The 24,006-nt window shown below is 41.3% G+C and overlaps 1 protein-coding gene across 3 annotated transcripts in view; it reads left to right on the forward strand.

The window, feature by feature from the left end:
• Positions 1-24,006, forward strand: part of slc6a9 (solute carrier family 6 member 9) — a 77,887-nt gene that overhangs the window by 4,896 nt on the left and 48,985 nt on the right. For 2 of the 3 annotated variants that reach the window (XM_030403513.1, XM_030403512.1), the window contains one exon: positions 7,984-8,274. In XM_030403513.1, the coding sequence (XP_030259373.1) occupies positions 8,245-8,274 (30 nt within the window). In that variant the 5' untranslated portion in view covers positions 7,984-8,244. Of the gene's footprint in view, positions 1-6,267; positions 6,382-7,983; positions 8,275-24,006 lie in introns of those variants that run through there. The other variant, XM_030403514.1, reaches the window with a different exon arrangement.

Genomic DNA, 24,006 nt, shown 5'->3' on the forward strand with positions numbered 1-24,006 from the left:
TTCAAGTCGGTGTGGTAAAACTGGCAATAGAGAAGGAAATCAATTGGTCACGGTTTGACATGGCGTAGCCAAAAGTTACAATGGAAGAGCCCCAAAAGTGCAGAAACTACACAACTTAAAACCTAGGAAGACCAGGCTGGCTCAGTTGATTTTGATGGCGGTTTCCCATGGCCCGATCAGACAGTTTTTACAGCAGGCTCTGAGATATTTCATTGTTATTTTTATGGTGCATTAGTTTAGACTGAACTGGTGGAATGCCAAGATACTGAGAGACTAGAGCAAAAGAGATGTAGTGAAGGTAGGGTTGCAACTGTACTATATTTTCAGAGTATTGTAACCTTCTTGGAACATATCACGGTTTCATTGTTCAATGGTACACGGTATTACACAATTGTTATATATATATGTTTTTATGACTCTTAAAGGAATAAAAATAGACAGTTTCTTTGGTTGAACACTTATTTTTTCACAAAACTCATATGTTAGAATTCAATGATATAGCTAAGCAAAGATACCTGGTATGATAACTCAATTGTGATGCAGTGCATCTGCCAGAGGAACCCAGCTGAAAGGGAAAAACGAGATGAAGTGTACTCCATGCTGTACATACTGTACTCCATATCTGCAGTAAAACAACACAATGACGCCACCAAGTCAGTCGTAGTATCAGAGTTCTCAGCACCTATGTAAAAGACAGGTACTTTGATCACACACCCTCAAGGTTTAACACAAAAGCTTTCTGTTTAACCCAATGGTGATGAGAGGAGGCGATAAACAGAAAGAACATGATGGATCTATATGCTGGCACCACTAGGGGGCTGCATAGCATAGTTGGGCTCAGCTGTTTGGTATTTGCTCAGCAGTTCAGTATCAACTTCTCAAGGTGTGTTTTGCACACGACCGGAGTGGAAGTGCGGCCTAGTCGGACTTGAAACTATCCAGTGTGTCTGGAAGAATAACTTACCATCATCTTCATGGTAGTGTGTGTCCTGTAAGTCAATGCACATGTTCAGTAGGAAGACAGCTCTCTCTGTCTGTCCCTCTATGTCAGATGAGAAGCAGATGATCACAGCAGGAAAAGCACAGGTGTTGATAATAAAATTAACTTCATGATGACTGAATTCCATGTAGTGGTTTCAGTGTCAGGGTCCCAGTGTTGTGTATGCTGGCTCTGTCACATTGTCATGAGTTAATGGGGCCTTTAAAAAAAAAAGAGAGCCATCATTAATGTTATTAGTTACACCTGTGCTTTTCCAACTTGGACAAGTTAAAATGTCTGCTTTGAGACAGGCCGGTCCAAATACTGTTTATTTTTAGCAGAAGATTTATAAATTTAACCTGAGAATTTAAAGAGACCTTGTTCAAACATTTTTAGATATATGATGATTGATTTCTTTTACAAATAAATGAGTTCAGCACTTTTGATTATAAGGATGAAAAAGGATAGATCATTAACTACCCACTGTATAGCTGACTACATAGTGTGTTCCGAAAAACATGGACGCCCACCACAAACGCGTGTTTGAATGTCTTACTTAAAGAAGACAGGACAGAAGGATTCGAACACATACTCTCAAAGACTTCTGTTGAGTACAGATCAACTGAATAAAACTAGAAAGTTCTATTTACTGCATGTCTCATGAGCAAATATGAAGTGATTAAGAGGTTAAAAGTAATCACCATGTAGTACAATCCAGGTACATGGAACACACCGTTAGTCTTATTGCATATGACCTCACTTCCATTGACCTGTGGGATAGACCTCATGTTAAAAGGCAGCACTTTGCTGGAACGGAAGAAAAGTGAGGGAACAAGTGAGCATATTACTCATTGTTTGTGGAAGTTGTTTAGAAGTTTTGTGAGTCAGTTTTATTTTGGGTCTGCTTGAGAAAAGAGGAACAACAGGCTTCATTTTTTTCACTCGGCCTCTTCCTGCTGTTGCCTCAAGTAGTTCTAGCTAACATGTTAGCTAACATTTGTATGTTCAGACCTCCACCAAACACTGAGGAAGTATTGAAAACGTGTTACCCACTACCTGACAAACGTGAGTGCAATATTTTCATATTAGCTTTGGTTTTGTTTCTACCAACTCCTTAGAGTAATATCTTGCACATTAGCTTGTCATATGTCAATTTTCTTAAGCTAACGTTAGCTGCTAACTGTTTCTCTGTCTAGGTACTGGACTGCTAACTATTAGTTCACATTAACATTAATCAGAACTAAAAAACTCCCGTCTGATAGAAATTTTATTTTTGTGACTAATACAGTAAATTTGCGCTAAAGATGAAACACAAAAAAGGACTGAAAGTGGCTAACAACTGCAGATTTGGGCGGTAATTCTCCAGGGGTTTCTCACCCAGAGCAGGCTTATTCTGTTACATGTAGTCAATAGGCATTTTTCATGACAGACATGTTAACATGGTATTTTAAATTCAAGCCCTGGGCTGTTTGGACCTTAAGGTTAGTCTGATAATTGTTTTAGCATATCAAAACCAATTTGTTTTACTGGGGTTGTTAAAAAGCTATCCACAAACTCATCGAAATACAGATACAAGGTCAGTTATTTGTCATTATACAACACAGGTTTATGTAACGCAATTAAGATGTAAACAACATCATGCTACACAAGTTACAGAATATATATACAGTTACTCAAAATTATATATAAATATAGAAGGTTGTGTTTTTGCCTGTGACCTTTGGTTGGTTGGATGGTTGGTTTTCAGCAGGATAACACAAAAATCTTTTGACACAAAGGCAAGTTTTTATGTTGCTTTACTGTGGGTCTGAAACATATGAGTTGAGGGCAAGTGCAAAGTCGCCTATAATTATCTGGGTTTGTCACCTAAATGCATCATCAGAGAAAAATATACTTCACATATATAGCTTTATAACTGAACTTAATGGCACCCAGGTGAAACATTCAAGCAGACAGACCAAATCTTGTACCCAAGGACTCAGGACACAAACCATGATAAACCTTGAGAGGTTTTGCAGACTTCCTCTACAGTAAACTCTGTTTAGACGCTCACTTAATTGGTCTTCTTTATTAAGGTACAGTAAGTTATAAATTACAAAAATGATCTACAAATTTCTACATATTGATAGCACTTGTACTAGTTCTACCACAGATAAAGTGTTGGGGTTGTTTGCTGTGTGTTTGTGACGGTGAGAATCAGGTTTTTGCTGGGCCAAGGTCTCAAAAAAACAGAAAAGAAGTCAAGCCCTCTTTGGGTATGTGCTTGTCTTGTGTTGTTACAGGGTCTATAAATGAATTATCATCAGAACGTGCATTTCAAAAGGTTTGCTCTGTTCTATTAACTATGTTCTATCACTATGCTATTTAGCATTTACAGTGCTTTTTTCGATGGAGTTACTGTCATGGATTTTGTATTTTTGCTGCTCTCTCTTCCCTTTCCAACTTGTGTGCTGCAGAAGTCTATATCATTTGAATACTATTATTAGAAAAATCCTGATTTGTACACGTCATATTAAAATCCCATATATTCTCATTCCCAATGTCATTGCCTCATTGTAAGAATTCTTATTTTTGCAGCAGTCCAAAATGATGCATAGCTTGCTGGCTCTATTTTTTCTGGGTGGTGAACAAAGGCCTAAGCTAGTTGGTGCAGCTTTGAGCACTGTCACAATTTTCTAAGTCATATTTACCTTTCTGTGTGCAGTGAAAGGAAGAGGCTGTCTATCATGACAAAACAGAGCTCGTGGAGTTCCAATCATACTGCTGCATATTGACATTAGTGATAATAGAAACAGCTGCTTTGCCCGACAATATGATGCATTGTAAATATGGCTAGCAATAACGTTTGCTATTTTGTCCCGGACCTACTGTGTTGTACACCATGTCAGACGGGAAACCGAGGGAGCCCGCACTGCTGCAATTCAGATGTTGTGTGCAGATCGAGAAAGAGCTTGTGTAATTGTATGAGTACATGAGGATGGTTTTGAATCTGTATTTTTGATAACGGAAAGCAATTATTGAGTCTCTCGTATATCTTCAACCCCGGTACATTTTCTGCCTCAAAGATAGACAGATGTGTGCCACTTCATTGGCTCAGAAGGTCATCCTGTCATCAGAAAAATGGGGCCCTAACAAAGAACTGGTCCAAGTGGTTAATGTGTAACTGTGTGGCGTCCACCCATTTCTTTTCACCAATGGCAGGCTAATATTTCTATAGTCCCGATCGCACGAGTCTTTGTAATGGGGTCAACCTAATTTTGTTATTTGTATTAAGGAGCTTCAGAGAGGACCATTGTTTTATTGTTGTTAAAATACCTTGAGGGGTGACGTTAGTGGCTTTTGAACCCTGTGCAATATCAGTCACCAGTTTCTCCACCTCTGTAAAAGTCCTCTGTCACTTATTGGACATATCTTACCCTTAAAAACTGGAAAGCCGTAGGGAGATAAGATAAAACAAATGAGACACGTTAAACCAAAAGTCTTTGCACCTGTCCTAAATGTCCAAACCGCGAAAAAACAGGTCGACATTGTGCATGTACATTTTCAGACAGTCTCTCTTGGAAAAACATTCCTTGTTTTTCATGTGGTTGTTGACATGGAAAGTGGCAGGGGTGGTTATGTAAAGAACGCAAAAAGATAGCTGGAGGAAAGTTCCTGTCTCTTTTCTCGAATCCTCTCACAGCTGGTCAGTGAGTGAGGGTGTGAAGTGTGTGTGAATGTCATATCTTCGGTTACAGATATGGTCGGACGCAGCTCTCCCCAATCTGACATCAGAAGGGCGTTCTGAAGCTTTTTGAACATCCAAAGTGCAGTCCTGATGAAGCTTTCTGGAAGCTCAATAGTCCAGAGTAATGTTAGCTCTCTAGCAGTTGTTTACTATGACCAGCATGTGGGAACAGGACTTCAGGGCCTTCTGCAAGAAAGCCTTCTGCCAGAAACCCTTTAGGAGGTCATGAGTGACAAAGTCTGTGTGGGTAGGAAGTTGATGTGGACGGATGTTGAAAACCAGGACTTTCCCCAAAGGGTTGTTTTTTGTCACATGTGAAACGTTGGCATTGATTTGTTATTTTTAACCTAAACCAGTATCGTTTCCTAATCCTAACCAAGTAGTTTTGGTGTCTAAACCTTACCAAACTGCGACTGTTGGGATGGCATTCTCACAGAAAGCCCTGAAGAAGAACATCTCCTCTCTGGCTGTGTCGATCCTTTCATGTGTATGATAACGTTAACATATTGTGTTAACATTTAAATCAGGAAAGACTAGTGAATGGAGTAAAGAAAATGAATAAGTTATTCTATTACAGCTGTTGATGTGTGACATAACAGCAGATGATATGTGATATAACAGCAGATGATATGTGATATAACAGGCTGATGAACTGTTGGCCAGTGTCAGTCTGCCCTTTGGCTTGTCATTAGGGCAAAAAATGTCATGTGATCTTTATCCATAACCATGCAGGGTCTTGCGTATCTGCCACAAGAAGCCGGCGTCTTCCTCACTTCCTTGTAGTGCAAACAGGTCCCTCTGCCAAGATATGGTGTTGGAGTTTTTGTTAAAAATGAAAGCTTTATAAGTGCAGTCGCTTCCTTGTCAATCTTGGGTTGATTGGTGTGTGGTCAGGACAGCTTTGTCTGTTCCATCTGCAGTCTCTTTCTGTAGTGAGGGAGATGCTTTCAGAAGTGCAGCACCGTTATGCATGAATCATCCGCAACCAAAACATGTTTCCAAGCTGCATTACCTCCTGTGTCCCTCTGCAGTGTCTCTCTCTTTGCATTATGTAATTGGCTACGTTTCTCAATGATGTACATGCAGATAGGCCTGCAAATAAGTGCATTTCAATTCTTGATTAAACGATTATTCGTTCAGTCCATGAAAAGCAACAAGGGCTACATAAGATGAAAGAAAGTGGAAGAGAATATTTGGCATTTTTGGGCTGATGCCACAACTAAAACAAGGAATTGATTATCAAATGATCATTAGCAAGCCTTGTGGCCTTAAACTGCAGTTTTCTCCTTACATAAAGCAAACAAGAGATCCAAAACGCAGAGATCACTTGAATTGACCTATATGTCACTGAGAATAATCGAAACTGTAACTTCAAACTGATTGTTTAGGGCTGATAACATCTCTTTAAACCAGACACGGCAGGTCTCAAAGTGACTTTAGTGTATACTGCCACTCCTCCTGGGATGGCCCAATAGGCTTGGCTCAATTCTTGCCTTGTGTACATACATTAGTATAGTCAACCAGGGGGATGGAGCCAGACCACTGAGACTTGATCGCAGGCTTCAGTCTTCACACCAGTTAGTTTCTCACTGCTGAGCCGCCTCTCCTTCTCTGATGTAGAAGTTGGCGTCTCCCTTTTTATTTTCCCCTTTCTTCGGTCTTCATAACGTGGATGGTAAGGTTCAGTTTTTAACCTAGTTTTGTTTATTGTCATCTTTTCATCAGTGTGCAGCGTGCTGTGTATGATGGACGTCCCGGGGCATTTTGGAGTCCCCGTAGGCTCCCGTACATGTGAGAGGCGGAGTGTGTGCATGTGTGTGTGTTTGTATGTTTATAACACTGAATGGGAGCTATATTTGGCCACTTTTTTTTTCTTTGCTTTTGCTGGGGTGCTTTTTATTCACTGTCCAGGGTTTTTTATTCACTGAGTCAGTGCTAGAGTCCAAAGAGCGGAGACCTGCAGCAGAGTTCCAGAGTGTTGGAGTTACTCCCCAGTCTCCACATGGCAGCTGACAGGGTTTACTGCAGCATGTACGAATGAGCTGATGGAGACCTCAGTTCTTCTGAAACTTTATATATATATATAAGTTAACTCAGAAATGAACCATATCAGTGTGTTTGGGAAATTAAATTGGTTAAATTGTTAAATGGTATTTAACCAAACAATCTTTGGCTCCAGTGTCTCCGATGCGGGAATGTGCTGCATCTCTCTGTTTTAAATTACTGTAAACTTAATGTGTTGGGATTTTCAGATTGTTGATTGACCAAAACAAGCAATACAAAGATGTCACCCCAATCAATTAATTAATTAAGCAGATGTATCAGTAATGAAAAAGCTGCAGTTTGCACACAGCACTTCATCCAAGTGTTCTCAAGGAATAGTTTCGGCTTATTTCAATTAAAGGCCATAAAAGAAATATGCTTTTTAAAATCATTATTACGATGATTTATTTTTTTTCTGTCCAGCTTGACCACAGGTAAACATTTACTATGATAGAGAAAAAAACAAAACGAATCGAAACCGAAACCCGTTGTAACTTGCCAACATGATCATTTCAGGTTAGAGCTGCAGCGATTAATCGATTAGTTGTCAACTAAATGTTAAATTAATCGGCAACAACTTCAATGTGACTAGTACATTTGTAATACATTTGGAGGCGACATCTCAGGCGTTATGAAACACTAATTGACAGTTTTCACCATTTTTTTATCGACCAAAACAACTAATTGATTGATCAAGAGAGTAATCGATGGATTCATTAACAATAAAAATAATTGTAAGTCACAGCCCTATTTCAGGTAAATTTCCCTCAGTCAGAAATATTTCCTGCCACTTTCTTCCAAACCCAGGGTGTTTTTGAGTATTCTCTCCCAGTTTGGCTTTCATACAGCAGTAGTCAGTAGGCAGTCTAAACGTTCCCCTAACAGTTAATCTCTTTACACAAAAGGCCACTTTGTTATGGCAGCTGCTTTGCTACAAAATGCAAATCTGTTACTACATGTTTTTCTAAATTCTTTCTCTGCATCCATTCTAACAGATTCCTGAGGAGTTTGATTTCCACCTCTCAGTTTATCCAGCTTTCAGAGCGCACAGGATTCTTTTGTGTTTTTTTTTTTTTTACCTTGCAGCGGGTCATGTAGAAAGACCGCGGAATGGTTTTGATTGTGGCCAAGGGGACAAGTAACTAAAAAGTGTTGCCTTGCCTCCCCCCCTTTCCCTTCCCCACCCCTCTCCTCCCCTCCACCCCTCTTTGCCTGTCACATGTTCCTTTCACAGCATAGAAAAGTTTCTGGATTAGGGCAGAATTAGCACAAAGCAGCGACGCCACTCCAGCTACACTCGCAAACGACACAGAAGAGGCACGAGGGGGACCGAGACACTCGAGCGAAAGCCACCTCCAAAAACTTCAAACTCTGATAGCGAGAGGCGGACGAGTCCATCCCAGAGAGAGAGCGAGAGAGAGAGAGAGAGACAGAGAGAGAGAGAGAGAGACGGCAGCAGAGGGGCAGGGGATCTTTGCCGACAAGGTCCTGAAGGATGGAAGAGAAGCAGCTTGCCGGGATCCTGGTAAGTGTGACTTTTGTTCAGTGAACACACACGTACACACACACACACACACACGCACACACACACACGCACACTTCAAAAAAGCAGTAACGCAGATATACATTATAAACACAGAGAGATGTCATACATGGAGGCAGCCACGCTTCTGAGCTCACTGGTGAGATGCAGCTGCTGGACCACCAGTTGAGTCACCCCGTTCCCCCCCCTCTCCATCCTTTTATCTTCTTATTTGTACGTTTTTCCGTTAGATTTCGAAAAGAGTACCTCCTTAACTTGCAAAGAAGTTTTTTATCCTTATTCATTTTTGGCAAGTTGCCCAACACCTTAATCTCATTCATCCCTTAAGCAACCGAAATACAGGTTTGCGCTGACTGATAAGCCCGCAGTTTGTCTTCTGAGCGTTCTTTGCGTTGGTGTTGGAGTGCAGCAGGCAGGGCTGTCATTCCCTGCTGTTCACCGTGGCAATGTTAAGCACACATCATCAACACCAGTGTCCCCGAAATGTGGCTTTACTCGCAGTCATAGAAACAGCTCTGTTTTCACGGCACCCCCTCTCATACGATCTTTGCATGTTAGGCAAACAATAAACAGTGTCCTTTGGCTGCCGATAAGACATGAGGCCAAGAGGTAAATGTGTCAGTGTCAGGCCTGTGCTGCTGGTGAGGCTTTAAATAGAGGTTTGGCATCATTGGCAGTCAGGTCACTTCTCTCTCTCTCTCCCTTCTGTCCAAGTTCTTCAGTCCGTCTTGAGACGGCGATAAACACAAACTCAGAGTTCCAACTCTCTGCTGACATTCTCGCTCATTTGAAGCCACGCTTTCCTCCCCGGTGGTATTTTTTTTTTTCTTCTCCTGCCGCCCTTTTGAGATGCTTATCCACGTTAAAATGAATACATCCTGTCTGAACTTCGGAGGGGGGCGTTATCAGGCTCGCCCCGCTCTCTCCTCTCACTCTCTCACAACATTTCAAGGCGGTTGGAGGATGGAGATTTGAGTCTTGTTCTCAGAACTCTTTTTGTGTGGGCTTGTCTTTGTGTTTTCAGCTCAGTGACAGTTTGCCAATCAGTCTTTTGCATAGTTAGGCACATCAGGAGAGCTGCATGAAAAAGTTCTGTGAGTTCAGATATGGCAAATGTGATTAAACGACAATTTGCATAGTTTCTCCATGGAAGAGGTTTTGTTTTGGATATGTGAATATTTGTGTTTATTACTGGATCTAAATGGTACTCGTTACCTTTTCAGTGCCTTTCACACTTAAAAATGTTTGTGAGGAAGGCAAGGAGGACACGTCAGCTGTGCCTCATCACAGCCACTAGGGGCATATAGACCAACAATGTTTTGCATCTGGCAGCAGACACATTACACATTACACATTTTGAGGAAGAAAAGTACAGTTTATCATTTAGTTTTAAGAAAAAGCTTAAGTTATTCAATATTATTCAATTTCAGTTCAATGAATCAGTAAAGAGTTAAAAAGGTGCCTTTAATCAGCTTTTTTGTGTGGATATTATTCACTCAAATTGTGTAAAGATTTCAAATTTCACATAAACATGAAATACTGTTGGGATGCTATTAACTACATATCAGTCCTTCTATCTGTTTTGGCCATAGCCTTCTCTTATCACTAATACAAATGATTGCTTATTTAATTTGGCTGAAGGCATCACAGCAGGAGGCAAAGAGTTTGTTTGCTCTCAAAAGTTTTGTTCCCCAGCCAACATGTGGAGCGCCTGCTTTAAGGTCAATTCAGTTGATATGGCAGGGAATACAAACTTAAAAAGCAATCTAAAATTGGTAAATAGAAGAAATGCCATGTTGAAAAATTGCATTTAGTAATTAATAACTCTAAATTAAGTGCAGGTTCAGGCACAACTGTATGTCCCAGATCATAAGGGCATGAAGCTGTGATCTTTTGTCTCCAAGCTGCTGCTTTCATACTGTTCGCCTATCGCCTGTTTTTTTCCCCAAAAAGTAGGGTAGAGGTCAGAGTGCAAGACACACACACGTCCTATCTATGAAGGTAAACATGGCACAAAGCTGCAGCTAGATTGTACAACAACTTCAGCAGTGACAGCAGGCAACTGCTCATGCACACTTACACAGAATTCGCCCCCTGTGATTGGTCGCTTCTCATGGCTGGGGCCGTTGTCTTCAGCAGGGGTAGACAGTGATGTCAGTCGTGGCTTAGAGACATCAACAAAGAGTGAAAGAAAGTGTGTGTGTGTGTGTGTGTGTGTGTGTGTGTTGTGTTTGTGTTGTGTGTGTGTGTGTGTTTGTGTGTGTGTGTGTGTGTGTGTGTGTAAGAGAGAGAGGGAGAGAATTACGGACAGAATCTTAGACCATGCTCTCCCATCGCCAACTGTCACTACCATGTTTATTCGGTTCCTCCCTGTTCTTGAGCTCCTTTCTCTCTTCTTCCTCCATTTGTAACAACATCCAGATGAGTTAGTAACAATCTTTTCTTTCTTGATCATTTCCTGTGTAATTCACAGCATATTTACCTCTGTATGGAGAGTGGAATGGAGTGGAGTGGACAGCCCTGTCCTGATGTGTTTTCTCAACAAATTTTGTTTGCAAGTCCCTGCCCTCTCTTTACAGTCTGGTTAAATTTATTTATGCCGGTCCAGATGGTTGTTGGATGGACCCGTCAGCGTAAATCCCGCGACACACAAGGCGCCCGCTTCCTGCTACCGCTTGGCTCGGCTGGCAGCCTTCTGCCAGGACTCCTCTGTCCAAACGTTATCCCCCTCCTCGTTCAAAACGTTCAAAGGGAGCCCCCTTCTCTTCAATCTTCCTGCACTGTCTTTGACCGCCCTGGAAGCGACCACTTCCACTGAGCGGATGAGCAGATGGTGCCCTGGCACTAGTTGTTACTGGGCGGATACCTGTCCCTTTGTTTTTACTCTTTAGTTGCTTCTTTTTGACTCGTCTTTAAGATGTCTGATGTTTAGATGTACGTATAGGGATTGGAGAGGAGGAGGAGGAGGAGGAGGAGTTAGACTGAGGTTTTGATCATTTGTCTACGGATTGCTGTGGTCATATGTCAGGCTGTGCAGGCCACTGTTGCCCACTCCATCACTATGAAGGCCAAATGGAGGAGGTCACTAAAGTCTGGCCTCGGATCAAAGTTTGACATTGGCAAGTCTTTTAATGTAAGCCTGTTACTTTACAACATTTGGACTGATTAAGAATTACAATTGGACATCGTAAAGACACTTGAACCTCTTGATTTTTTATACATAGCATTAAATCTTTTTGACACCTTATAACAGGATATATATATATATGAAATACAAAAGGTCCTGGATCTAACTTGAATTACTTATGTGATATGAATGAAGGTTCAACTGGGAGGATGCAACTCTAGAAACTAATGTGCTATAAAGGTAGCGCTGAAATATGTCACTCTGTTGGAGCCAGTTGAACTGCAATTAGAATGGCACTTGGTAGTGTGCATACTTCTGCCAAGGCCCAATAGTCCCCTTTAATTCAACCAAGCCCAATCCAATCAAGATCCATACAATATTCAAAGATATTTTTCACAAAAATGTTGAAAAACGTCCTACCTCATAGTGTTAAAGGAAGTGAGATAAAATTCCTAGACCCATCCCTTTGCCCGAATCTGCAAAAGTGAATGTGGTCTATTCTGTGGTCATACTTCATCCAATTTTTTCAGAAAAATCTGTTCAAACCAACCAACCAACCAACCAACCGACAAAGAGGCACTGGCGAGGACATAAGCTCTGTGGCAGAGGTGTAAATATTTGCAGTGTAGAGTGGAGTTGCAGAGTTCTTCACTCAGTAAAATCTCTGGCTTAATACAGGCACTGGCTGCAGAAAGCACACAAATCAAACAATGAGCAACTTAATTTCTGGCCTTTTATCAAGTTAGTCAATGAATCAACACTAATTAGCAGCAGCTGATGTGATCTTGCGCCAACAATGCCATTTCAAATGGGTTAAGCAACAGTCATCAACGGCTTAAATTGTGATAAGCTGCTACCTGAATGTTTTTGCTTACTGCTGTTTTGTGAGAAGAAGAAATCAGAAGATAGGTGATGACAGACACATGTGGTGTTTTTTCACCATCGGGTTTGGCTGCACTAAGTCAAACCAAGCAACTGCTCCCGCCAAGTGGGCCGCGGTGACATCTCCTGACTGTGGCCAACCCTTAACAAGCACCCGTCTCTCCCTAAGATCGATACTCAACTTGTGTCTGTGCAGGAAACCTGAGAAAGAGAAGTTTTTAAAAGTCATTGTGTGTTCAGCTCTCAGTGCTTTTGTAACTTCTAACTGAATCTCTTAAGTTTCTCTCGTCCTGTTTGTACTTTCAGACAGCTGTTGTTTTTTCATAGTTTATCGTGCTTGCTTTCAGCTGTTTCAGGAGTCGTGTTTAGTTACCGCTGGTGAAAACACAACATTTCCTGTAATGCTGCTTTATCATAAAAGATTTTAAATGGCTAAATAACGCCAGAAAAACCATGTGCAAAGGAGCAGTGAATGTCTGAGCTCCTCATCCTTCCTCTAAAGCCATGGTTCTATGGCTGTCTGCCGCAGTATCCCTGGGTGTGCAAGCCAAAAATGAAATCATGGCGACTTTAGCACCAAGCACGAAGGCTTCTCAAGTTTTTATAGCCTTAACTACCGCGCTCAGATGTCTTTATTTCATGTCCAATGTTGGATAATGACAATGTTCTGATAACACTTGTACAATCCCTGGCATGTCATAAAATATTATGGTGAACAATGTTTTGAGAATAAACGCCTCTGTGCATGCCGGTAGCTCACGCGCCATCTGTGGAAGCCCATGCCACAGTGTCTTGCGCCAGTTTAACCAAGGCTTAAAGGGGAGCCCAGCCACCCCTGCGGATGAAACTCAGTTCGGCCGCTTGTATCCGCAATCACCCAGACACATGTATTCTTCCTAGCTAAACTGTGGTGTGCGTAATGTGTGCTGTAGGCTCTGGAGTGGAAACTAAATGTAGAGAAAAAGTACACAGCCAGAACCTCCCTGAGGTCAGGATGCGCACACACACACACACACACACACACACACACACACACACACACACACTCTCTCACACACACATTGAAACATAATGGATGGCCCACCTATACGTTAAGCCCACACAGTAGAATAATACATAATCACATTTACATATTTTAGATTCCTGTTCACAGAAACATAAGCACACATCATCACATTTATACACACTCACACGGACAAAAACTATGAACAAAACCTGATCACACACAGCAAACACAGTCTGTTTAACTGTAGAGAAATAAGAAAGTATGCGAGCAACTGACCTTTGTTCCTTTTTATTTTATGAAATAATGAATACACAATCTGTTCTGTGACTGTGACTTTTGCTCTCAAGCTGTGATAAAACCATGCCGCCCAAACTGTGACCCAGGGGCCATTTTGAACTCACCAGGGATGTGTTGACCCGTTTTTTTTTAAAAAGTTGGTTTACCCTGGCATCTTGGACTGTTTGTAGACATCGTCCCTGTGCAGAGGCCTGTACTACAGCGCAAGGTCAGCTACCACCTATATCTTTCCTTTTGTGGCTTCGATAAGCCTATCAATATCAGTCATGCCAAAGGGTCACACAATGGTGGTTATCAACCACATAAGTCACATAAATCACAGGCTGTGTGAAGTCAATAGGCGGATAAGCCCTGCCTCATCATTAGGGTATGAGTAGTTGTGATTATAATTACATATTTGTACCACATCAAATGAATGTGTTACTTTTTTATGAGAGTTCAAGCGTCTTAAAGTTTAAGTTCAGTCTTTCAACATCAGTCCCAATATCTGTATCCATCATATAAAAATGGTCAAGATAATCCAGAGGGCTTTGCTGATCTCTGAACACTCATGATCTGTGCACTAAACTCCTTGGGATATTCTATGAATGGAATGGGGTTGCCATTTTCCTAGAGAACTGAACAGAAGACGGTGCTTTTATATCAGCTGATCTGTTATTTCAAACATAACCTGTTCTGCAGCAGGTTAGGTGCCCATCATGGGTTACCATGCCGATTTGTCTCAGTAATTGGTTAAACTGCTGTCGTAACCATGAAAAAGCCAGGGTTAAACCTGACGTTACCTGAAGTTTCCTAGGGTCTGTAAATGTTGAAAAGTTGTTATTATTGCTTATGCCCTCTCGCATCATGTTACACACATAACTAGAGTACATTTATTACAGGTGAAATTACACAGTGTCTCTCCTTATCTCTCTTTCCTTATGTAAGAAACATACTGAGTTGCCAGTCAGCCAGTTTAGTTTAGTTAACAGCAGTGCTCAGCAACCGTGTTGACTGCCTCTGGGGCGAGAGGGCAACAAACAGATGTGAACCGAAAGAGAGAGAGAGAAAGAGAGAGAGCCGTGAGGGCAGGTGGGGGGGAGAAGAGTCAGACATGATTTTTCTGATTCCACCCCCTGACTGACCAGCTGAATGTTAGGGGGGGAAAAAAATTACAAGCAGCCGTACAGGGCACAGACAGCGCCCAACGTCAGCTAAATGGCAGTCACTGTGGTGAACGTACAATTGAGGAACAAGGGCGACAAATGCCAAACACGTCCACTGCTGGGCACTCTTTAAAAGGTAACCCACCACCATCCAACCCCCCCCTCGTGTACACACACACACACACACACACACACACACACACACACACAGCTATGAAAAAAAAAGGACTCCATTGTGTTTCGGACCTTTAGCTTTCATTTGGAAAAGCCACTCAGGCTGAAAATTTCGTTCTTCTGATTTTCTTCCTCTTCCCTTCTTTTTTTGGTTTAATGGGTGTCCCTCCCTCCAACTCCACACTCTTCCTCTCTCGTCCTCTGAAGTCAGTGAAATTATGGACAGGGCCCTGACATTGTGTCCACACAACAGGGCTCTTAAATCTCCCCCGGTTTCTTTTAGTATTATGATCATTTTCAACGGTTTCCAATTGAACTCTTTTCTAAGGCCTTTTCAGAACCATATTTAGGTAATTTGTTGCGCTTGAACCCAACCTGCTCCTTGGCTCTGAGTGTGTATGTGGGTGTTGAATGGCAGCTATAAGCCTGGGACGAGGGGGGGTCTGCTTTTCTCAGGGCCAGACCACCCTCTCCTGCTTTGTAACACACCGCCCCTGAGTTATTTATCACTTCTCCTCTCTCTGTTTCTTCCCCCTTTAAGCCCCTTTCAGACATGGGATCTGTAACATTTCTGGGCTCATCTGTCTGATAAAATAATGTTTTTTTTTGGTTCTCAAAACATTATGGAAAAGTTCCATGTTGACTGTGGTCAAACCTGACTGGGTCGTGATAGATGAGGGTGCAGCTCTGCTGGAGAACAGCTGTTAGTTGGAGAATAATGTCATCAAGCAAGAAGAGCGATCACACCAACTGCCTCAGTGATGAAATCACTCCATGGTCATTCCATTTTCTTTCTATTTAATCATTTACTAAATATGATATAACATTCTGCAGTCTTACTGTTTACATAGTCCTCCAGTGTGCAAGCCATTACAGTCAGGCTATTTGAAAATGAAAGAATATTTCAAGTTTTATCTCTTGATAATCTATTGATTTTTAGGTAAAGCCATTTGCTGGATTTTCCTCCAAGAAACACTAACGAAAAAATAAAATTAGGGACTGGTAATTGGATTTCTTGCTTTGTGCCCCCACACTTCAAAGAAAACACAGAATTAAAGGTCCAGCGAGTAAAATATAAGGGGATTTAGGGGATTTATTGGCAGAAATGGAATAATGAAATATAGTATTCATAATCATGTTTTCATTTGTGTACAATCACCCAAATCTGCAAAGTTTTGTGTTTTTATTAATTTAGAATCACAATTGATTTATCATTCGTCAGAGAATGCTAGAAAATGTGCAACACAATTTCCAGAAGTTCAACTTTACTTATTTAAACTGCTTGTTTAAAGCAGGAGCTGCTGTTTCCAAGGTCAAGAATTACATTTCCATGCAAAACATTTGATTTTGATTTTTTTTTTTTTTTTTTGGACTCTTAGACAAGGACATGAAGGTACAAAGATAAATACGCTGTAATGGCTTTTCATGTTGCAATATTTGCATAGAACTGGAAAAGGAGCCACAATGGTATTTCATTGCTTTGAGGAATGAAGACGACATATTTCACATCTCTTTCTCTCTCTGCTTTTTTTCTCTCTTGTCACATTTGAAGCGCGACAGTGACTTCTGCCACGTGAGGCCAACTTCAGTCACATGTTCCTCACTTTCATCCCCAGCAATGGTCCCATATGTTTGTCAAAATGTGTATGTTGTGTGCTTTTTCCGGCCCGATTTGTTCCCATGCCTTCTCTCCAATGAGCCCCGCTCTCCCCGGGGGTCTGAGCCGAAGCCTCACGCTATTTATACAGACCGAACAGCTGGGGCCCTCCCAGCCAAAGCAGTGCGGGATGGCTAGAGAAATTATCATGGAAACTTCAGGTTAAACCAAGCGTTGGAAATGTCTCTCTGTTCCCTCTTTTTTACTCTCTTGTCTTGCTCTCCGTCATTTGTCTCCATCCCATGGGTGTCCAGAGTGGTCAGGTCAGGTTGTGTTCAGCTCAGGTCAACTGGACCGCCAGACAAACATCACTCACTTGTTTGTCATCCCATTTGCAGCCACATATTTATCTCTCTGTTCTATTCTCTTTTTATATTCACACTGCAACTAATGTTTTTTTCTGCATTTTCCCCCTCTGAAACACACTTTCTTCCCCCGCTTCCAATTAAAGAGCTGGCTATTTTGGACTGAACAAGAAAGGTTGATTTTCCCTCCAACTGCTCCTCAACACATTTTGTCCCTTTGTTGCACCGGACAAAGCCGACCTGCTGTTACAAAACTGAGCTTTTTGTGTTTCTTCCCCTTTCTTCTGCTCTGTGGCTCCTGCAGTGCTTGTCCTTTATTGTGAATCTCAACCCTGTGAAGTTCTCTCCTTGCTGCTTTTCTCTTTTACTTATTTCATCCTGTCTTCACTTCACTTCGGTCTTACCGTGCCTTCTGTCGACCGTTCTGCCTTCCACTCTCAGCTTTTTCCTCATGCGAACCACTCAGGAGGGAAGACAGAGTCGGGCCTGTCGATACTTCCTTCAGTTCAAGGCCTGTGTCGCAGTCAGACGTCCCATCACAGGCCTGCTGAGCTAACGAGAGGTGAAGAGATATTAACCTAATTGCTGTAAGGGACAGATATATAGATCGAGGAGGATGTAATAAGCCCAGACGTGACTGCTGGCTCCCTGTTAGATTAGCCTTTCGGTGTAAATTCAGGTTGATCCACAGATATTAACGGACAAGAAGACATTTGGGAGTCTCTCAGCTTTATACATCAGTTTATATATAATACATTTTTGCATGTTAATTTACTCAGAGGTTAAAACACCAAGGGCACACAATACAAGCTGTTTTATAAGATTCTTTATATTATCAAACATGATCTACGCAAGTATTCAACGCAAATGATGTGCTCGGCCCCGCTGGCATCATATGCGCAACCCCAAATCATATCTTGACATTCTTAACTTGCACAAGCCTTCTGATGCTAACTGCTTATCCTCACAGCTCGATTGCAGACAGTGCTGTAACCCCGCTGGTCGTTCCATTTTCTTTCTATTTAATCATGTACTCAATATGATATAACATTCTGTGGTCTTTTGTATATTGACACACTTACTAAATGCAAAGCTCGAGGTAGAAAACATCAGTCCTCAACTTGATACAGAGCTTATCAGAGTGTTTCCATGACTACGGCAGAAAAGAGACATGGCGTCTGTTTGTGATGGCGTTTTCAGTTTTATTAGCGTCTGAGTGAAGAGGAGACAGAGGCGACCTGTTCGGCTAGAGTTTCTTCAAACTAGTCTGAGACCTGTTGATTAATTCTCATTTCCCAAAGGGCGTTATCAATGAGGACCGACCAAAATGTCTCTGGACGTAATTGGATAGTCTGACAACCAATCAGAGCAGCGAAACGATTGCGAAACTACCCGTAGGCTACCAGGTTAGTACACTAGTTCAAACACCCAATTCATATCGCTAAATATAGTTTAACATAAAACACAGATGTTTGACATGACATTTAGGAGTCAACGCTCACCAGTTGTACTTAACATGAAGTTCATCTCCAACAATCCCCAAGTTATTTTTGGTAAACCATTGATGGCAACAAGTCTCAACTGCTGTTTAGCTGCCAGGACTCCGGTTTATCAGATAAAAGTTGGCAATGTCTGCAGATTTTTGCCTTATTAGAGACCTCAAGCCTCAAGGTAGTGATTCCCAGTTTGCTCGTTTCGATAATCTGTTCCTCAATGAGAGTGACCAACAGAGAAACAACAACAGCCACTAGGTTTTTACTGTTCAACATCAGCCTGCCTCAATGGCGCTCCTCTGTTCAGTCATAGCATCAAACCCACCCCATATTAGATGAAAGACTGTGATGAGCCCAACCTGGGTCAGGTCAGCTGGAAGTCTGTGTCTCAATGTGATCCATTTTGTATTCGGCAAAATGGATCACATCCTGTAGTCCTGCAAAAGACTGCATAATTAAAGCAACATTATGTAGCTTTTTTTAGCTTAAAATGGGAGCTTCAAAATGATTTTCAAATGTTTGTAACTTGCTCCCGTTAATCAGAGTGGAGGCACTGTACAGCCCACTGTGTGATCAATGTCAAAGTTGGAAAGTGAATTAATTTATCAGCAACAACAACAGCATTACATGTCGGTGCTGCAGCCAGAGAACAAGTGAACCTTGCAGTTGTTCTCGTACAGCAGAAAGGGCCATTGTCCATTCAGTTCTGACTCCCCTGCTTTGCTCTCTTTTAGTCCAGCCACAAACCAGGATTTTTTCAGGTGAAATTGTATTTGCTTGACCTAAACTTTTGAGCTTGTGAATGTCGTATTTCATTGGACAAGAATAATTCCAAGAGGCTTATTCAGATTTACTTAAACAGCAAATTAATTCTACGTCAAATGGATCATTCCCAGTTTGTATTGTATAGGAGACAAGGTGTAAACACTTATGAAAACACAGTCCCACTCATACCTATAGGATTCCGCTGACGGAAACACAGAAAAAAGTAGCTGATAGTCAGCAAAGCTACAATTGATACACCATTGTGGACATTTTTGTGACTCCTCAGTGAATATTAATTATGCATCATTGGCCTTTTGGATCACAAAACCTTCTCATCTCATAAAAGAAAGGCCTGGTAAAGATACGTCTTTCGTGAATTTGCGGTGATATTTGAATTTATTTGTCAACACAGATAAGAGGGCTTTGAAAGCGGAGCCAAAAACATGAGAGAGGAGATGAAATGAACAGAATTCAAAGAGAAAGGAGATTATTTTCCTTTCAGACTTGTGACTGAGTGGTGTATGTTTTTGTCACCTTTTTCTTACTTTCAACCACTCCACCACCAATACCACCTGCTATATAGTCCACTGTTTACATAATCATCTGTTCCCAAAAAACCTTTGTCCGTCACCTGAATGTTTATTTTCTTCGGACTCTTATAAGCTTTACCAGCACTGGATTTGAAACTGGACTTTACAGAAGACCCTTAAATGGACTCTCTCAGTAGTCATTTGTTAGTGTAGGGTACTGAACATTAGGAAACAAACTATGGAAAAATTATACCTGCTTTTTTTTTTCATTTGTTCCTAGTCCATTTGAGATATCTATTATAGAACTATTATCCTTATTAGTATTGCTCAACACCAGCTGTATCAGTGCTGTGTTGCAGCTACAGGAAGTGCAGTGTTTGTGTCACTGAATGTGTGGTACGATTAAAAAGTTGAGGTACGCGACAAGATATAGTACAGTTATTTTCAACCACCTTCCAGTATCGCTGCTACATTGTTTTATTTGAAAGTTTTTTTGGCCTTTGCATGGCTTTATTGATAGGATAGCTTCAGAGATGACAGGAAACAGGGTGAGAGGAGGGGGCGTGACACGCAGCAAAGGGCCCCAGGCTGAGCCTCGAACCTGGGGAAGCTGTGGCGAGGACAAAGGTTCTGTACGTGGGGCGCCTGTTCTACCAACTGAGCTAATCAGCGCCCCGTCGCTCCTACTTTGTGGGCCACAAGTAACACACTGATCCCCCACTGAAGTTAAAATCTTGACCTATGCCAACCCATGACAGCTCAAACAATTGATGTCAGTGTCCCTTAAAGCAGTTTAACCACTGCTACACGTACATTTGTGTTCAGCCCCGACTGTAATTGCGCTGCCACCTCATCTGTCTCCATCATTTGTTTGTGTGGCTGGAACTCCAACTGGCCTCCTAATTACAGTGTGCATGAAATCATGCCGCAAGCACATTTTATTACCTGCTCGATTTAGACGTCTAACTGTAAAAGCTTATTAAGGAAATATGAGACCCAGGCTACATTAATCTTCAAATGACTGCACATTTGTCACGGCCATCAGTGAGGATATTGGTTTGCCAGAGCAGCAGCTTAAAAGGGAAATGGTAAAAAAGGAAGCCAACCAGACCTTCTATCTTTGCTTTTATTCCTCACTCTCCCTGTACCTTTGTACGTTGTTAAAAGTTGCCATCTGTTGTTTGTGTTGCATGTTTAGTGGAGGGGTTCAGGATCAACGTCTGTGTTTGGCCTTAGGTTTAGATGTAATGGATGCTGGCATGTGCGTGGAAGTTGACAGGAATGCCTCGAGGAACAGAGGAGATCCATTCTGACCTTATCAGTGTATCTGCTCCATGCCATTGTGATTGTTCTGCTCTCTGCTCTTGGCTGTTCATTTTGGCTTGTCCTAACTAGGGGAAGCTACCATCACTAAGAAGGGGGGGGACTTGGCTAACAGTCTGATAATCAATTAATGAAGGGAGTTTTAAAGTGACAGCTTTATATTTAAATGGAATGTGTGTTTCTTAGTCTTCTATAATAACAAACTGTATATCTTAAGGTTTAGGATAGTCCTTGAAAAGCTGATGATATTTTTTCACATCTTTCCAACATTTTGTAGACACAATGATTAAATGATTAATTTAGCCAGTACCTGCGGTACTGTTCACATTTACATTACTGAAAAACCAAAGCGGCTAAAATTAGTGTGTCTGACAAGAAATCATGTTTCCATCACAGCCAGTAAGAGCTGGAGCCGATAAATACAGAACCCAGATGTTGTGGATGTTTTTTGTCCGTTGTGAAGGTGTATTTGAGAGTATTTCAAGAGAGACTGTACACGGCCTTCAGATAAGACAGAGTTGGAGTCTTATCTTCAACGCCTCACAGAACATGACTGTACCTCACAGAAGGATAAGGGTAGATATACCACAATAACAAGACAATCATTTTATATATAAAATATATCTTCTCTAGGAAACTTATTTGAAAAGCATGCTATTTTGTCATAAACAACAGCTTTGTTTCTTGGACCCTGATATTTCACTAATAACCAGATTAACAGCTCAGTCACATTAAAGGTTTCTCATGTAACTTTCTCAACCAGGAGGCACTGAATTGATCCGGTCTAATCTGAGAGACATTTCAATCAGGTTTATTGGGTTGGTGTAAACTTTTGATAATTATCTCAATAAGAAAATATTAGCACCTAATATTCAATAAATAGACATATTCTTTCTACGCATGTTCGCATCCTGTTGGGTTAATTAATGAAATGCTGCAAAAGTGGACACAAATCTTTTGGTTGGAGTTCTTAAACATTGTTTTCAATCCTGTTCATCATCAAGCTCTGCTGAAGCTTGATAACAAGCCATTTGAATCGGTTGTGTTGGAGCTGGGAAACATCTAAAACTTGCAGGGCAGGTGGCCTCGGGAACAGGATGAAAAAACATGTTCTTAAAAGATTTAAAGATTGTTGAATGCCTCTGTGGCCAAAAGGCTCACAAGTTGTTGTTGAATCACTCACGTCCATATAAACAGTTATGTTGGAGTCTTGTATCAGAATGATTTCAACCGAAGTTAAGACATACTGTCCTTGTAACAACAGCTGAAGGGAAGCCAAATCAAGTTTGATCAAATAGGTGTGCTCTTTATTTATCCATAGGCAGTAGTTTTAGTCGGCTGGAGAGCCAAACTGAACAAACCCACTCCCTGAGATGTAAATACATGATTCATTTGAGTCCCCCAGCACCTAATAAGCAGCCCCATGCACGCAATAAAGATGTGCTTGTATGCAGTGGGTGGACGTGGAGGTGCACTTAAGTTGGAAGTGAGCTGTGAGAACAGTTCAGACTCTTGGTGTCAGTAACAACAGGCTTCAGTACCTTTAAAAATCCTCAGCGTGCACATTGTTTCTCCTGCAGGCCGTTTTGCTATCGCATATGAAGACACAAGTGAGAATTTTAACAAGTTGCGTTTAATATCAGCAGCAGCATCTGGGCTTCTCTAATTAGAGCTAAATGACCAAACATAATATAGCAATTACTTAACGAAACAAGTCATCCCCTCTCCACAAACAGCCAACTGCAATCACAACAAGCATTTATTTTAGGATCTGTTTGTCCCCTACCAAATTCATACTGGGTTTTTCAGTGAATGCGCCCACACTTAATGCCTGCATGATTAAAGTGTAGTTAAATGTGTGTGTATGTATGTGTGGGTGGGTGCACTTGTTAAGCCTTTCATTAGATATGACCTAATCTGAGGCCGACAGACCCTCCTAAGGCAGAGCTAGTAAGAAGTGGCTGGATCCCTGTGGAGGAACTAATGATCTGCTATAGTTTAGTCCTCAAATGCACACACGAACACACACATGCAGGCACACACACTCATCTGTATTATTATAACTCTTTGTCGTAGCCCAAAAATAGTGCCTTAAAGAAGTGAGGAGCGCCTTCAATGACCTCACGCCGCAGAAATGCTCTCACATTGAAGTAAATGGGAACACACATACACATCGTTTGCAAGCCTGACAGCAGCTCCCCAAGCGATGCATGTGTGCATACAGGAGGCTCTTTATCTCTATTTCTATCTCATATATATATATATATATATATATATATGTGTGTGTGTGTGTGTGTGTATATATATATGGAGCCAAAAATATGTCCCATGTTGCTGTGCAAGTAACCTTTTATTACTAGCCTTTTATTCTTCACAATCAACAATCTCAACCAGCATCAGGCCGACACGACGAAAATGAGGCTTCCACCTGGTAGCTCTGTAGCCACTGTGTACCCTGCAACATTTTGATGCATACTCTGCAGCATAGCTACGCAGGGTACAAGCTATGTTTCCATTGCTATGGCATGACTGCTACTGTGTATTTAAAGCCAACACTAATGCCAATATTTGGGCCTTAGAATGGAGATACAATATAACAGTATGTCAGGTGATTGCAGATTCTTTTTTTTACAAAAAAATCTTTATTCAGATCTGTTAAATTTGATTTTAAAAGGTGTCCAGTTCCGATGTGACTAAGACACATACTGAGTGTGACATTTGCTGATGACTTAGGTAAAAGTTACACAGTTTCTGAATGACTTCAAACTTGGTTTGGCGTTTCTGTACTCAAATGTCTTGTTATTTCACTATTACCAAATTAACGTCCTCGAAATAATTTGAAATAACGGTTATCAATTGCAGTAGAGGAGAGGTAATGGAGAAAGTGCAATAGTACCTCTTGAACAACAATTTGTCTGTTATAAATGCGTCAACATGTCAGGGTATTTGTTGGGTGCACTTGTTTTCATTGCCCTCAGCACTTCCTCTCAGCACACTGAATAGGGCGGGT

This window comes from Sparus aurata, chromosome 21 (assembly GCF_900880675.1).
Source record: "Sparus aurata chromosome 21, fSpaAur1.1, whole genome shotgun sequence".
NCBI classification, from domain to species: Eukaryota; Metazoa; Chordata; class Actinopteri; order Spariformes; family Sparidae; genus Sparus; species Sparus aurata.